Here is a 12993-nt window from a genome sequence, read left to right as displayed (position 1 = left end):
CTTCAATGTTTACGTCGAAACGAAGGAGTGATAGTGGAAATATTATTAATGTAGCAATGGAATTTATGTCAGTTGTAGGGACAGTGATGCTGTATTCGAGCTGAAATTCCTAATGTGAAATATTGGTCCTGATAATAGCGAGTCTAGAATATTTATGAGTATTAGTATTTGCGTTGTTGAAGAAAACCTGTATACGCTTGAGATGCCATCCTTCCCTGCAAAATCTGAAAATATATGCCATTAACTTTCCCTTGTTTTAAGTAGAGTAAGATACCATGTCTGATTCTTACGGTGAGGAATTTTACTCTTAACTGAGAAAATGAAATCCGCCGTGCTAGTCAGCTATTTTTAGCCATTATTATGTTTTCATTTTAGACTTCCTGTTTAAGTTTTTGATGACTGGGAGTGCTGGTACTGGCAAATCATGCCTTTTGCATCAGTTCATGGAAAGCAAATGTACGTCATGAGTTGTTTATAGGATTGTCATGTCATGCTATTTAGAATTTTATTGTCCAATAATCAGCATTAAACTGCATTGCATATCATGCCTTATAATGTTAAAAACTTAATTGTTATTTATCAGCCATAATCATTAGGAAGATCCCACGAATGATTCTTTCATTTCCGTTGTAGTCAAAGATGACAGTAGCCACACGATTGGAGTGGAATTTGGCTCCAAAATAGTTAGCGTTGGAGGAAAGTCCGTTAAACTGCAAATTTGGGACACCGCTGGCCAAGAAAGATTCAGGTTTGTTGTCAATCCATTGCTGATTGATGTGTCTTATTCACAGAAAATTACGCATGAATTTTTTTTTAACGAACTGATTGCAATAATTACTTAATATACATATATTTTAGTCCATTATGAATGTTCTTAGGGTAGTGTTCAAATATAAACTTCAAACTCTGATTGCTGTACAATTTGCCTTCTTTAACATGTGTCATTATATTTAGCCCCTTTATTTTCTTTGGAATACATCATTGCTGTACTTTTATACTGAAGTCCGAAGCCCCTTTCTAAAATCTCTTGTCTATTACAGGTCTGTCACTCGTAGCTACTACCGTGGTGCCGCCGGAGCTCTCCTCGTCTATGACATGACAAGTAGAGAGAGTTTCAATGCTGTGGGCAAATGGTTGGCTGATGCCCGGAATCTGGCTAGCACAAATATTGCAATACTCCTTGTAGGGAACAAGAAGGACCTAGAGGATGAGAGAGAGGTAACCTTTCTTGAGGCGAGTCGCTTTGCCCAAGAGAATGGTAAGTGCATTACTTCCTTCTTTGGAGTAAATTTGGTTGTTATCAATAATTCAATCGTATATTTTTTGTCCGTCATTTGCCTATCAAAAGATATTGGTTAATTTGTTTTGTATTATTCATCTGCTTTCGTTAAAGGCATATTAATATAATTCCTAAGCTGTAAAGAAGAGGAAATTGAGTTCTACTTTTGGTACACATAGAAGCAAGCCGATATAAGGAACACTTCTTATTGTTAATGTAGCCAAGTAATTGTTCAGTTCTAAGATAAAAAAGGCAAAGCTGTTATGGTGAATAATATTACCCTTTGTTATGACTAATATGGAGGAAGTACCGTCAATGTTTTACTTCAAGTTAGAGAACACTAAATCAGTACTGCCAAAATGTATCAAGTACTTCAATAAAATGCAGTATGTTCAAACTAAGTCATCATAGAGCCCAACTCTGGAAGGAACTACTGACACTATTACATTATCTTCATAATTCACCTAATTATAGTACAATTTAGGATAATTTCATTTGAAGATGAACGTATTAACATTAATTTTGAAGGCAATGTAGAAAGGGGGAGGATAACACTTTTCCAAAAACTAGAATGTTAACTGAAATTGACCGTTAATTGGACGTGACTAGCACATGTTCTCCACAGTTTCATATAAACTGCTGCTCACAACCGATATGCAAGGTGTTATAGTTAGAAGTTGACAGTACTGCTAACCTTATCTATGATGTCCATGTTGCCTCCCTCTAAGTGGATTCAGAAATGTGTCTGACATAGATATTGCAAGTAATGTACTGACAAAATAGGTTTGTTAAAATTCAGTGTTGAAAGATTCATTAAGATTTGTGAGCCATTGTGGTTAAATTTGTTTTCCTTTATACGTGTCCGATAGTAATCAAATGGGTCATTCCATGCAGATCACCTAATTTGACCTCTTAATATATGCAGAATAGATTTCTTTGGAAAAGTGAAAATAGGTCAATGTACATAATGAGTCAGTCAGTAATAAACAGAGAAATTGAATTCTATTAATTTCCAGTTTTTTATTACAATTATGGCGAATGGATTTCAGTAGCTTGACTAGACTGTTGATTAATGAGAGCTGGTGATAAATTTGTATAAATTATATAATATCGTAGAATTGGTGATTGATGTTTTATAGACTTGAATGTAAATTTCAATGTAGGCTTTGCAGTAATGAAGAAATTATAAAATAGAAATAACACTGCAGAAGCTTAAACTTATGACTTGTTTTCTTTGTAAATATTAAATGAACGTACCTATGGTTGTGAAGCGATAAATACGCCTAAAAACACACCGAAAAGACCAAGTGACCTAGTGCATGTTCCCTATCTTTGCCCTCACTTGTAAATTTGTTTTACCTCCCTCTCTTCACCAACCTAGTGCCAATCAAGTTTACGGTCTCGGCTATCTCATTTTCTTTGCTTTATTTTACTGAGGCAAAAAATATGTATTCCACCATTTTAGGCTGGGCATGGGATTTTTATACATTTTTCATGCATATAAACTGTCCACATTCATGCAACTCCAAGCTTGCAATATACTTAAAATGGTAGAAGAAAAATGCACAGGGACAAATGTGTTGGAAGTGTAAATGTAACTAATTTATAGATTTGTTTTTATATATTACTTTCTGAGAATCACTTTTGTGCGATTATTACATATTTTGAAGGCAAATTTCTGTCAAATGTTACCATATTTTAGTTTTTGAAGCTATTAGCGATTTATGTACAATCAAGGGTGGCTACAGGGGGGACAGGTGTCATCATTAAATTTTTTGGGTGTAATATTTTTTTTCAAATATGTATAATGAATATGCAAAGTGCAGCTCTATCGTGTAAGAAATTCTCTACAATTTCATATTAAAAAGGGAATTGCTGGCCCACCTAAATGTTTAAAATCCATGTCATGCATAAGGATAGGTAATTAATCTGTAATATAAAGGTCTTGCATGATATAGGTATGTACCTAGAGAAATGGAAATCACTACCAAACCAAAAATAATTGCATTGTTTCTAAGATTATGGCTAGAATTTCTTTTTTCAGTTACTATTTTACTAATGGTTTGCAAAGGTAGATGTTGTAAGGAAACAAGAAGCTATGAATGTTTTAGTTTTGTCGTATCCAACAGTCAGATGATGAAGAAGAGTTGAGTAAGACCAGTGGAATGCATATTAGAAGTTTTCGCATGCAGAGGTGCAAGTGGAGGAAGTCTTGTCTCATCATGTAAAGGAAATTTTAAAGACCTTGAATGTTAGTGCCATGAGCCTGATTTGCCAGATCATGGATGAGAAAGCATAAGAGGGTGGTCTACCAGCATGAAAACCATTGTATGAATAGAATTCCCTGCCACTATTTTTATGTGGTGTTATTACCAAAGATGCCCTTAAATTATTGAAAAATGATTAGATATTTAGTTTTTAAAAAGTTGAGACCATTATCTGTACAAGTAAAAATGGCCCTTTGACAACTGGATTGTCTTGCCAGGATGTAACCAAACAAATAGTTGAGGAATTGGCATTGATGAAAAAAATCTGATAATGAAACCTTTGTAGTGTGCTAGGTTTACTAAAACCACATACTTTGGAGTTGTGGCTGCAATGATTGGAGTTTCTAATATATTTTAAATGATCTACCCTGTTACATTTATGTCTTTGAGGTAAATCAGTGGATTAAGAAATCGTCAATTCTGTGATCCAAGAAAATAAAGACGAGTTGCAATCAGGAAGGAGTGATGAGCCATGGGGGAAGTTACATTTAAAAATAGTTGACTTTGTGGAAAAACATAAGGTTCCTTCTCAAACAATCAAAGGAGCAAAGAAAAGGAAACAGTTAATGGATAAACTGACAGATGGTGAAGTAATAAGTGACTCTTTGAAAAGTGGAAAATGAACTTCAGAATCATCTATTCTTTAACTCGCAATGGAAAGATTGATTTTCAGATTTGCTTAGTCATAATGGCACTAATGGCTTGCTTTTCTAATGCTGATCCTTAAAAACATTCTTCCACAAAACAAGATTTGGGTATCATGTAGCTTTTATAATTGAATTTTTTTGTTGTCTCAGGCATAACTTTATGGAACTTGCATAACATATTGAAATGAAATAATTGTCTTTGCAATTCCACACACTTTATTTAAAAAACACAACCCAGGTTTTGACATTGAAAGTCATCATCAGGTGGTTCTCATAGAAGCAAACTTGGTATATATACCTTCTGATCAAGGGAGGGCGTGTTGGTCAGAGAGGGAGGGTGGAGGGATAACAAGGTTAGATTGTAGCTGGGAAAAAAAGAGAATTACATCTTCGAGTGTCAATCGCTGACTTGGAAGAGTGGTACATCTAGGAGAGGGTAGTGGGAGGAATACAAAATTTTGTTGGCAAAAGAAAGGCAATTTTAGTTTGTAAGCTTTAGTTTTGTATGCAAGGCATTGGATATGATTATAGATATTAGTGATGTGTTATCTAAGAAGCGAACAACTCCAGTGAAATTAACATGAGTCAGAGTCAAGAAGATACAGACAAAGGAGAAGACAACTTTGGAGATTTGGCTTGAAAGAGAATTAATTAAACCATAAAAGATCCTTACAGTTTTCTGGGTTTTCAATTTTGAATGAGCTATCTGAAATTCTGTTGTTTCTCCCAGCAAGAGACTTCTCAGTTGAGAGAAAGATGAGTTGCCTCAAAATCGAAAAAAATTTGATCATAATACAAGCCTAATTAAAACTTGAATAAATGCTGTTAATTTTATGTAACAAACTTGACATACTGGCCTAGTATCTGCAGGATGAAATAATGGGGAAATAACATTTTCTTTTTCACCTAATAGGCAAAATTATTATTCTAAACCATTTTTGTAACTTTGTAGGTTATTTGTCTGTCAGGTTCTGAGAATATTTTGAAAAGAACACCCTCAAAGCATGAAATAGGAGCACTACTTTTCACAGTACATTGTTTTTTGATAACTATTGATGTTTAATGATAACTATTTACTCAAAATTTGAGGCACTCATAACCTAGGAATCTATAAATAGATAGTGTGCCCTGTAAATAGGGAAGAATACTGTTAATGATGAACTAATGATATTACTGTTTTACCAAAATTTAATACAGACATTTGATTCCCATACGAGAAGTCATCTTTCATTGTTCAGTGTTGGACCGTTTTTATATAAATACTCGTATATTGCACCTGGACGTGTGAGCAAATTGTTGGTTTGTATTTTCATTTTGTTATATTCTTGTGTTTAATTCTTGACAATGTGAGATATTTCATTAGTGAAAAATGAAAATGCCTCTACTTTTAAAATTTTTTCCCCAACCTCAATTTGTATTAATCTTGATTTAACTAATTTTCCCTGATCTCTCGAAAGATGCTAATTGAAATGTCACTGTATTTTAACTATAGTGTTTACAATATTGCATTGTACTAACAAATCTAACAGAAGTGGTGAATTTTATTTTTTAACATATATCCACATCAATCGCTATCCTGAACATTCTTTTCCTGATATGATTGGATGGAGTTTTTAAGATATTTAAATGGCTAAGTTCACGTATAACCATATGCTCAGCTTAGAAAAGTACTGTGAGATAGCAAATATTTTAATATGAGGCATTGAAGAAAGCAAACAAGTTTATTAACTACCATACTGGGTTGACATTTATTGAGTTTTGGAATTTTGTTAAATCTAGCTCCCATGTCAAAGACAGTTATTTATGTCTTCTGGTTTTTGTCTCAGGAAAGTTTATTTTAAATTCCACAGATTTGATGTTTCTGGAGGCAAGTGCTAAAACAGGAGCTAATGTGGAGGAAGCTTTCCTGAAATGTTCCAAGTCCATTCTGGCCAAAATTGAGACAGGTAAAGATGGTGACTTTTTTTTACCCCTGGACATATTGACTTGATTACACCAGAGAAGCGACTACCTAATGAGTTATCTATAATTTCTGTCCTCGAGAAATGCAAAAGATATGGTATATTGGTTTTGTATTTATGTGTTAAATATAAGCACTCCGGAAGTATTTGTCTTTAGATCATATAATTTTACGACATCTGGCTCAAGTCTAGAAAATTCAGGGAATGAAAACATGCAGTCGTACATTTGGCAGCATTTTTTACAACATCAACAAAGTAAAATATTGGGATTTTGGTTTATGTGTTAAATATATACGCTTGAGTTTGAAACTTTGTCCTGGCAAACTATGAATGCTGATTAAAAATGAAACATAGACACCATTCAAAGGCTGTGAAATGAATGGGCATCACATTATTTAATTAACTGCCAGCTTCTGCATTACAACTATCATTCTAACATGTAAAACCAAAATATTATTGGCCTTCAACCAAGCCTTTCCTCTCTGTCAATGAATTTGTTAAGAGACACTAGCGGCTTGATGTTCATGTAAAATTTATATGAATATGTGTATGGGTATTCTGCTTTGCATTTTTAATATTTTTGATATTTTTTGTGGCATGCAACAATCTAATGATGGTAATTTGAATATAATATCATTATCCAATGAAGAAAATTTCAAGGCAAGGCAGTATTTGCCATTAGTTTGCTGGTTATACTCAAGAGTTCTGCCTAGCAAACTTTTAGAAATATGAAAATTTATGAAGCTTCACGCATGGAAAATTACAGATAGGAATGACCTCAGTGGCCTATACTGAAGAGCATATTTTCCAATAACTATTTTGCATAGGCTTTATTGAATTTAGGAATTTTCAACTCACAATTTAATTACCTATGCTGCATATTTGCATCTTTTACAAGGATAATATAAATATATTTTCAATACTTCATATGCTGTCATGAATAAATAGACGAATCAGGATATACAGTAAATGAAACTATATTAAGTACTTGATACGCATATTGAGCATATTGAAAATTTTAAATTACTTGCTGTAGATTAGTCATGTTAGAAAACGTCTGTTTTTTTAGAACTGATTGTTAAGATATGTCCTTCATGTAAGAAATTATGATAAATGCCATTTGCTATCATTAGAAAAATTACTTTTTGTAACTCATGGAATTTAATTGTATTTGTTGGATTGAAATATCTGTAAGATTCATTACAAGTGCATATTTGGGAACTTTAAAATGTAACATTTCGGGGATTGGGATGGTGTGATAGCTAATGGCTTCCCACCCAGAGGGCCCAGGTTTGAATCCTGGAGGCAGCAGATATTTTTCAGTGGTATCCTGATCCCTACTTGAGGTGCTTTGTGCAGAGCACTTGGAGGAGGTATGCTGTCTATCGGATGGGACGTTAAGTTGCAAACCCCTTAGTGCCATTTGTTAAGAGTAGGATAATGCTGACACCAGGTTTCTCTCCAATCTTCCTATTTTCCTGTCCATCCCTATTGGCGCAAATGACCTTGGCTGTTGGTAGCCTCCCCTAAAACTACTACTAATTTAACATTTCAGGGGAGTTAGATCCAGAAAGAATGGGCTGCGGCATTAAATATGGGGACAGTAGCTTGAGGAGGTTAAATCAACAGCAACAGCAGCAGCCTAATCGATGGCAAGCCGATTGTCCATGTCGCATGTGAATTCAGAAGTTAAGCCTTACAGAGTCAAGACTACATACATTAAGGGTTTAGTTCACTTAAGTGTTGTGCACAGGAATTTGAGTGAAGAAGCTCTTGTTTATTACCATGTTTACTTCAACTGTGATGCTGACTGTAAACTCTTGAGAATTTTAAGTATTTTTATGTTTAATTAAAAAGTTGATGACATTGGTTGATGTTTGCACTGTTCATCATCTTTGTGATTAAAATTTTACACAGATATGTAGTTTTATTGATTGAAAATACTCATTCTTGAGATGAATTCCACACAAAATACCACTGTGTTGACTATATTTATTTATTTTAGCTTAGTAATGCAGCCATTGATTCAGATGGTGAATTTCCTATCCAGTAACCTCTGTTCATCGTTTTTTTGCATTTTTCAATCAAGTAAGGATGAGATAGAAAGCGTGTTCCTTTATAAAAAAGTGTCTTACATTTATTCTAAATATTAAAGGTACAATGGAGTTCATATTTGTGGTGATGCATCAGTTATGATTATGCATGGTGAATTCAGTCTTAAATTGAGGCGATATTAAAAGCAACCACTCTTTTGTTGTCACTCATTTTCTTGATGAAAATGTGGCATGCATTCACTTCAGGTTAGTGGCTGCTCCTTAAAACTTTTGATTTGTTGAAACTGTAGGTCACTTTGCTATTTGATTCCATTGATTTCATTTTTACCAGTGAGAGATAGGACTCTCATGAGAATTATATGTAGTGGTTACATTATTAATCCTATAGTAATACAATCTGATGGTTGATAGTGTGCAGCTGTGATTCTTTCCGATCAACCGTGATAGTAATTTATTTTGGCTGTGTGCTTATCTCATGGTCCCCCTTTATGGGGCAATCTATTATACATTAGAAATTCATTGCCTCAAGATGTGCTTAATTCAAATGGTTCCTATGGTAGAGCAAGCCCTGACGGACTCGGCAAATCAGGATCCTACATCCTGAAAGCTGATGAGTCCTCTTGAGTTTACAGGTTCAATCCAGAAATCAAGGCACCATCATCTCAGTGGAAAGTTGCTACATCCATGAGGTCATGAAAGCATAATAATAGGTGTGGAGCAACATCAAACTGAAGTGGACCATTTCCGTACTTGCCCAACATGGACTCTTGTGATTTTTGGCTGTTCCCCAAGTGAAAAATGCCAGCTTAAGGGACCCGATCTCAACCATAAGATGCCAGTATGCTGCATATGCTTCCAAAAGTTCCAGAAATCCTCCAACAGTGTCAGGACCAATGGATGAAGCGTGTGCCAATTTAAGGAGAGTACTAATAGGGTGTGAGATCTCCATGCAAGTGGTATTTTTCCCAGCTGAAGGTTTTATACTCTATGAACAGATTTCTTTAGTGAAGAAATGCATTCGGCTATCCTTAGTCTCCTATCTAATGTTTTTCCAATGCCAACCAACCAGCTTTGGGAAATAAGCAGGTGATAATGAGGAAGGAACCAAATGATGCATTTGTTTGCCTTTTCATCACCAGAGGTGGTGGTGATGTACAACAGCCAAATTCTCTTGTCCATTTCAGTTCAGGAGGCTTTTTTCAGGGTTTCAAACTCCATATTTCATCCTCACTCCCTGATGTGTTATTGTGTCGTGTGCCCTTCAGTGGTGAAGGCAATCGCGGTGCCAGGGACTGCAAAACTTCTCTCTTGCTCTTTATAGTGACACTTAAATTTGAAGTTTTGCTTTGTCAATTTAGTTGTGTAGAATTTTAACTACATGAGTAAAATTTCTCTTCTCCTTCATTGATTTTCCACACCCCTGCCATAGCATTTATTAGATTTGTGATTCTGGTTCCTCATCTCAAATATCTATGTATTTAGAAATCCACCTCGTGTGGAATCAGGTTCAACGCTGAACAAGAGCAGTCTGCACCATTTTATGGTACCCCCTGACATACGGCCACCAAAATGATCAATTCCATAGTATCATTGAATCATGAATGGAAAAGATTACTGTGTAAGCAAATTCAGCTGTGAACGAATGGACAAATTTAGTTTCAGCCATTTTATGTTAAAGAGATGATTTTCAAAATAGAGTTTAAAATGATGTATGGAATTTCCCCCTGATTTTTGAGTCCTAAGCTTGAAAATCTGAGAATCAAATTGAAACAAAGCATGAAATTAAAATTAAAAGCATTAGTCTGGCTCTCAGCATATTAGCTTATTTAAGGCACATCCTACCCACCCCTAAATATTTATTCGTGTCCGATGAAGTGGAAATATTTATTTCTGCCCAAGATATTTTGAAAGCATAAATCCTTATAATTCATAAATAATATAAAAACTTACGTAAACTTAATTTTTTCAGACTGTTATCTCTGAAACAACTCTGAGGAAAATGCTCTGATCTTGAATGTTCATTGGTAAAATATAAATAGTGAATGAGCAAAATTAAGCAATAATGAAAGAATGTATTTTGCCATTTTGTAAATTAGTCATGTATTACTCAGAAATCATTTAGAATTTTATTATCATTAGGGATAAGACTGAGCAAATACATTCCAACTGTATAAATAACCACAGTAATCAACTGACTTGGTGGGTAAGGTGACAGCTCACCTAATACTAATCACACAGCTTGGGTAAGACTGGAGATGTCCCAAGTCACTAGATCCTCTGATCAGTGGCAGAATGCTAAACCCTCTAGACCGCCATGGCCTTTCCAGTAGTGTGCTGTGAATAAGGTGGTTCCAATCTGCATGTGTTAACAGTTTCACAGCTGGCTAAATAAACTAACAACGATCACCCATTCTGAGAGTGTTCATTAGAGAAAAAACCATGGAAGTTATTGTTATGAGAAATGGTTATAGTTACTCCTTCATAGGTAAGTTGTTAGCTAAAAAATTATGATGAAAATCATTGCTAGAAATACTTCTCTGCCAATCCAATTGAGATGAAACCAATCTAAATTGTGTAAATTACCATTTGTGGGGAAGATTAGCTAAAAAATTGCCAACCTTTTCCCCTGACTTAAATCCTGTTTTTACTCTTCTGCAGCTGATAAAAGACAAAGAGGATGATAACAAGAGAAGTGGAGTATACCATTTAAAGTATGATACCTGTGGTGTTTTACAAAAGGGGAGATGAGAAGCTGTTTTAATATTATAGTTAAATAACATGCATAATGTGTGGGTTCAGATATTTCTTTATGACTATTAGCAAGGCATCTGTGGAGTTCTCAATTTCAACAATTTTTTCCTGAATTCTGGCATTATGAATCCAAAGGCTATAAAGTTGAGGTCCTGGAACAATAGGAAGTCACGCAGCAGAAAAAAATGGAAAATTTTGAATGAGTTTGCTTTTGTCAATAATTATCCCCTCTAAGTACTAATTTTCTAACTAATTAACATGAAATTTGAGAAAGTGTTGCAAGATTGCATATACTTACTAGGAAGAAAGACCTTATTTTTATACTAAGGACGGCTCTCTGTTAAAGAGAGTGAGTACATGTTAGGACTTCGAGTAACTTCTAATGAAAAATTTACCTTTATACGTAAATATATTCCCAATACGGAACACTGTATGCTAAACGAATGAATTATTATTGTTGAAAATTTAGTGAAATTTGTTTATCAAACTTAAGGCTTAATAATAAGTACATCTGCTTGTCAGAATTGTAAAGTAATTATAATGTCATATCTATAATTAGGACTTGAATATGAAGCTATTGTGTAGGCATACTAGTAAGGATCCAGGAACAATTCCCTGGAATTGTTTTCTACTGGGAATATAAATTGTGTCCAATGTACAAAAATAGTATATCATAAAAAAGCCTGTTAAACTTTATGGGCTTATACTGAAGTAGCATTGGGTTGCTGTTGGGCCTGAATTCCAATGTGATTCTTACGTTACTTGTGTGCTTTTGTTTACACAGCCTTTTGACCCAAGTGGTATTTTTGTATGTTCTACTCATGTTCCCTCTGGCTATACAATTAACATATAATGCCTTGATGAAGGATGTCATGAACACCTTGTAAATCTTTCCATTAGACAAAAAAAAGTTAACAAAAATGGAAGTGGATTCTCATTGACAATTTAAATGCTTAAAAGTGAAGAAAATCAATGTACTCATCAGGATGAGGGGTAATTTTTATAGATCTACCTGTTTAATTGCATATAGTTTTATGGACTTTGCTATGGGAGATAATTAATATTAATAACTTTTCCAATGCTTGCAGTCACTTCAACGAACAGGAAATGCATGCAGTGGCACAAAATAGATGAAAAAAGTGACTCAGTAGAAATATGTAGTGATGTTTAAGTATAGCAATTTTTTTAAAATTCACTAAATAGGATTGAATTTGAGCCCTGTGTTTATGCACCCCTCACCATGGACTCGAACCTTGTGGAAGGGATTGCATGTTCTGATGATCTATAGAGCTGTGCTGGCGATAACAATGATAACTGCTCCTGGCAGGGTCAGCCACACCAAATGGGTAAAATGGTAAGAGCCTGGTGTAGTGTTTGTCCCTCAGTGAGGCAGCTGTAAAGGCATCTCGACTTCAGTGGAGTGATAGTGCCACATTAAAAACACTATTGAGGAAGTCAAATGCAAACCACCTCACTAATTTATCCTACAAACAATTATGGACACAACCATGAGAAAAATAAGATCTGCAAACTACAGGTCTCAGCTGACTGGACTGTGTTGTGCTCAGTAGTGAAAGGCAAGGCTTCGGTGGTAATCATCACCTTTAATCCTTGCTAAGAGGAATTGACAATGGCAGTAGAAAAGGGTTTATTGTATTGTAGGGTAAATGTTATCACATGGAATAAAATACAGAATTCATGTGTGGCCACAGAGAACCTACCTTTAACAGTAAAACATCAAAGATATGTTTTGAGTATGTACGCAGTTGAAATTGCATTGTACACCTTATGCATTGCCTTGTGTCTTAAACATTTTATTAAACAAGAACATTTTTTAAAATGTGTACTTCATAAATATGACTCTGAATATAAAATATGCTGAACAAAATGGCTTTTGTATAGAATGAGAATCTTTAAAAAAAAAAATGATTGCTATTTAAAATATTGGCTCAATCTGAAAAGGTCCCAAAATTTGAAAATGCTTTTTTGTTTTCAACTCCTGTTTCTCATTGACATACTCTCTCTTATTATAAA

At 34.6% G+C, this 12993-nt stretch overlaps 1 protein-coding gene across 1 annotated transcript; it reads left to right on the top strand.

Annotated features, from left to right (window-relative positions):
* Positions 1–11: 11 nt before the first annotated feature.
* Positions 12–8072, top strand: Rab4 (RAS oncogene family member Rab4). Its single transcript, XM_071589222.1, has 6 exons — positions 12–291; positions 376–456; positions 634–748; positions 1041–1258; positions 6044–6139; positions 7710–8072. Exons 1-6 carry the CDS (start codon positions 276–278, stop codon positions 7832–7834), a joined length of 651 nt encoding a protein of 216 aa, XP_071445323.1. The 5' UTR covers positions 12–275; the 3' UTR covers positions 7835–8072.
* Positions 8073–12993: the final 4921 nt, after the last annotated feature.

This window comes from Hetaerina americana, unplaced genomic scaffold (assembly GCF_022747635.1).
Source record: "Hetaerina americana unplaced genomic scaffold, ioHetAmer1.1.p SCAF_35, whole genome shotgun sequence".
NCBI lineage: Eukaryota > Metazoa > Arthropoda > Insecta > Odonata > Calopterygidae > Hetaerina > Hetaerina americana.
This window is presented reverse-complemented; position numbering and strand designations above follow the sequence as displayed.